This window comes from Coccinella septempunctata, chromosome 3 (genome assembly GCF_907165205.1).
Source record: "Coccinella septempunctata chromosome 3, icCocSept1.1, whole genome shotgun sequence".
In the NCBI taxonomy this organism is placed as follows: domain Eukaryota; kingdom Metazoa; phylum Arthropoda; class Insecta; order Coleoptera; family Coccinellidae; genus Coccinella; species Coccinella septempunctata.
In genome coordinates this window covers 16,154,370-16,156,371 of record NC_058191.1, presented here as the reverse complement: position 1 = coordinate 16,156,371, position 2,002 = coordinate 16,154,370, and the positions used below count along the sequence as shown (strand labels likewise).

The 2,002-nt window shown below is 41.8% G+C and overlaps 1 protein-coding gene across 1 annotated transcript; it reads right to left on the bottom strand.

Annotated features, from left to right (window-relative positions):
- Window positions 1-824: 824 nt before the first annotated feature.
- On the bottom strand, window positions 825-1,272 carry LOC123310285 (histone H1-like). The gene is made up of 2 exons (XM_044893751.1): window positions 1,072-1,272; window positions 825-1,004 (listed from the first exon to the last, which is right to left on the bottom strand). The coding sequence occupies exons 1-2, from the start codon at window positions 1,270-1,272 to the stop codon at window positions 825-827; spliced, it is 381 nt and encodes a 126-aa protein (XP_044749686.1).
- Between the last annotated feature and the right edge of the window lie 730 nt (window positions 1,273-2,002).

Below are 2,002 nucleotides of genomic sequence, written 5' to 3'. Positions count from 1 at the left end.
AGGTCCGGCAGTATGGCCTCTGTCCTGCTCCCTGGAGTTGCGGTCGGTCCTGAGGCAGTTCTGGCGGTCTCTGGTCCCCTATCTCTAACGCAACACACCCTGGAAAGGACCCCCACACGGCCGCACCTGGAACAGAACTTCGTCCTTTCCCCTCGGCATTCCTCCCTGTGGTGGCCTTCATTGCCACACCGCCAGCAACTGTGGGGGCCTAACCCCAGGTAGAACTGAAGTCCACAGGTCCCCACGGTCCGTTCGAACTGAAATTCAACATGTGCATCTCAATCCGAAAACTATGTTCAGTTTCAAGATTTGGTTCGAATTGATAAAACAGTTTTCGAGGAATTGATATCACACTTTGCCGAATTGACCACTGAAATCTCAATTCCTATCAGAACTATCGAACTGAAATTCACCATGTGCATCTCAATTCGAAAACTGTGTACAGTTTCGAGATTTTTGTCGAATTGATCCAATAGTTCCTTAGGAATTGAAATGATGCTATGTCGTGTTCGATGAAAACATCTTGTCTGACATCGTATCTCTAGCGAGCGAAAATCTATAAAAGTAATATTTGATAGAAAATTCTAGAGGCCCTGAAAAGGACCGGATTTAAATTTTTTTCCTTCCAAAATTATATACGTTTTACTTTTGCTTTTTGGGAGACGTTACTTTCTTCGGAGCCGTTACTGATTTGACCGTTTTTGGTTTCGGTGCTTTGGACTTCTTCGTCGGCTTTTTGTTTGCCTTCTTAGCTTTCGAGGGAGATTTCGTTAATTTTGGCTTCTTTTCTGTTGCAATTGCCGCTCTCTTTTCCGACCTACTCACTAGATAGATGTAGACCTGGCAGGTGATGTGTTCTTCTTGTCGGCTGCCATTGTAGGTGATGCATTCTTATTTGCTCCATCGGCCGACTTGACCAATTTTTTCGCAAATTTCTTCGACGCGTTTGTTGTAGAACCGCCAGCGGCCAATTTGAAAGAACCAGACGCTTCTTTTCCTTTGGTCTGAATCAAGGAACCGGACTGTACAGCGGTCTTTTCTTATGAACGGTGCAAGTTTTTCAGAATCGACCTTGTAATTCGAACCGATGTATTTCTTGATAGCATGCAACGAGGATCCGCTCCTTTCTTTCAATCCTTTGATGGCACGATTAACCATATCGGAAGTTGGGGGATGGCTGGGTTTGACATGTTTTGACCTTGCTGAGGTTTTTTTCTCAGCTTTTTTCAGCGTCTTACCAACAGCAGTGGCGGGCGTAGTTGCCTGTCGCATTTCAGACTCGGAAGTTGAAAATGACATTGTTTAACCTTTACACCTTAGATTTCTTCTGATAGTGGTACCGATATTAGCGAAGTTGACGGAAATTTGACGGGCGATTGGTTGGTAAATTATTGCTAAGGACTTGAAATTGCAAGTTTCCTGCGCAATCTCGAGGAATTTAGAATTTTTTATTTGTACCAATTATTGGGTTCATCATTGCATCGTATTTCGGACGAATGCGATATGGAAAAAAAGACGATATGTCATTTTTGACGGACCGAAACTATTCTTCCCAGACTTGCGAAAGTCGCTCATGTCAAGGTTCCCGGATATTCTTATCATTAGTTATTATTTCGAAATTTGAGTCTCCTTGGTCGAACAATTCATGATGAATACAAGTTTTTCTTTTATTGATTGACCATCAAAATTCGATCCAAATCTCGAAACTGTACACAATTTTTGAACTGAGATATACGTATTGAGTTTCATTCAATTCGATAATTCAGATAGGAATTGAGATTTCAGTGGTCAATTCGGCGAAGTGTGAAATCAATTTCACAAAAATTGTTGGATCAATTCGAGCCAAATCTTGAAACTGTAACTGTAGATAGTTTTCGAATTGAGATGCATATGTTGAATTTCAGTTCGTTGCTTCTGACAGAAAGGGAGAAACTGAGTACAGTTTCGGGATTTGGGTCGAATTGATCCAATAGTTCCTTGGGAATTGAAATGATATTTTGTC

Bases quoted from the DNA above. Each gene is read 5' to 3' on its own strand.
- LOC123310285 (XM_044893751.1), bottom strand. From the start codon at position 1,272: ATGCGACAGGCAACTACGCCCGCCACTGCTGTTGGTAAGACGCTGAAA. The intron at 1,005-1,071 runs GTCGATTCTGAA...TCCTTGATTCAG, and splicing joins ACATCGGTTCGAATTACAAG to ACCAAAGGAAAAGAAGCGTC.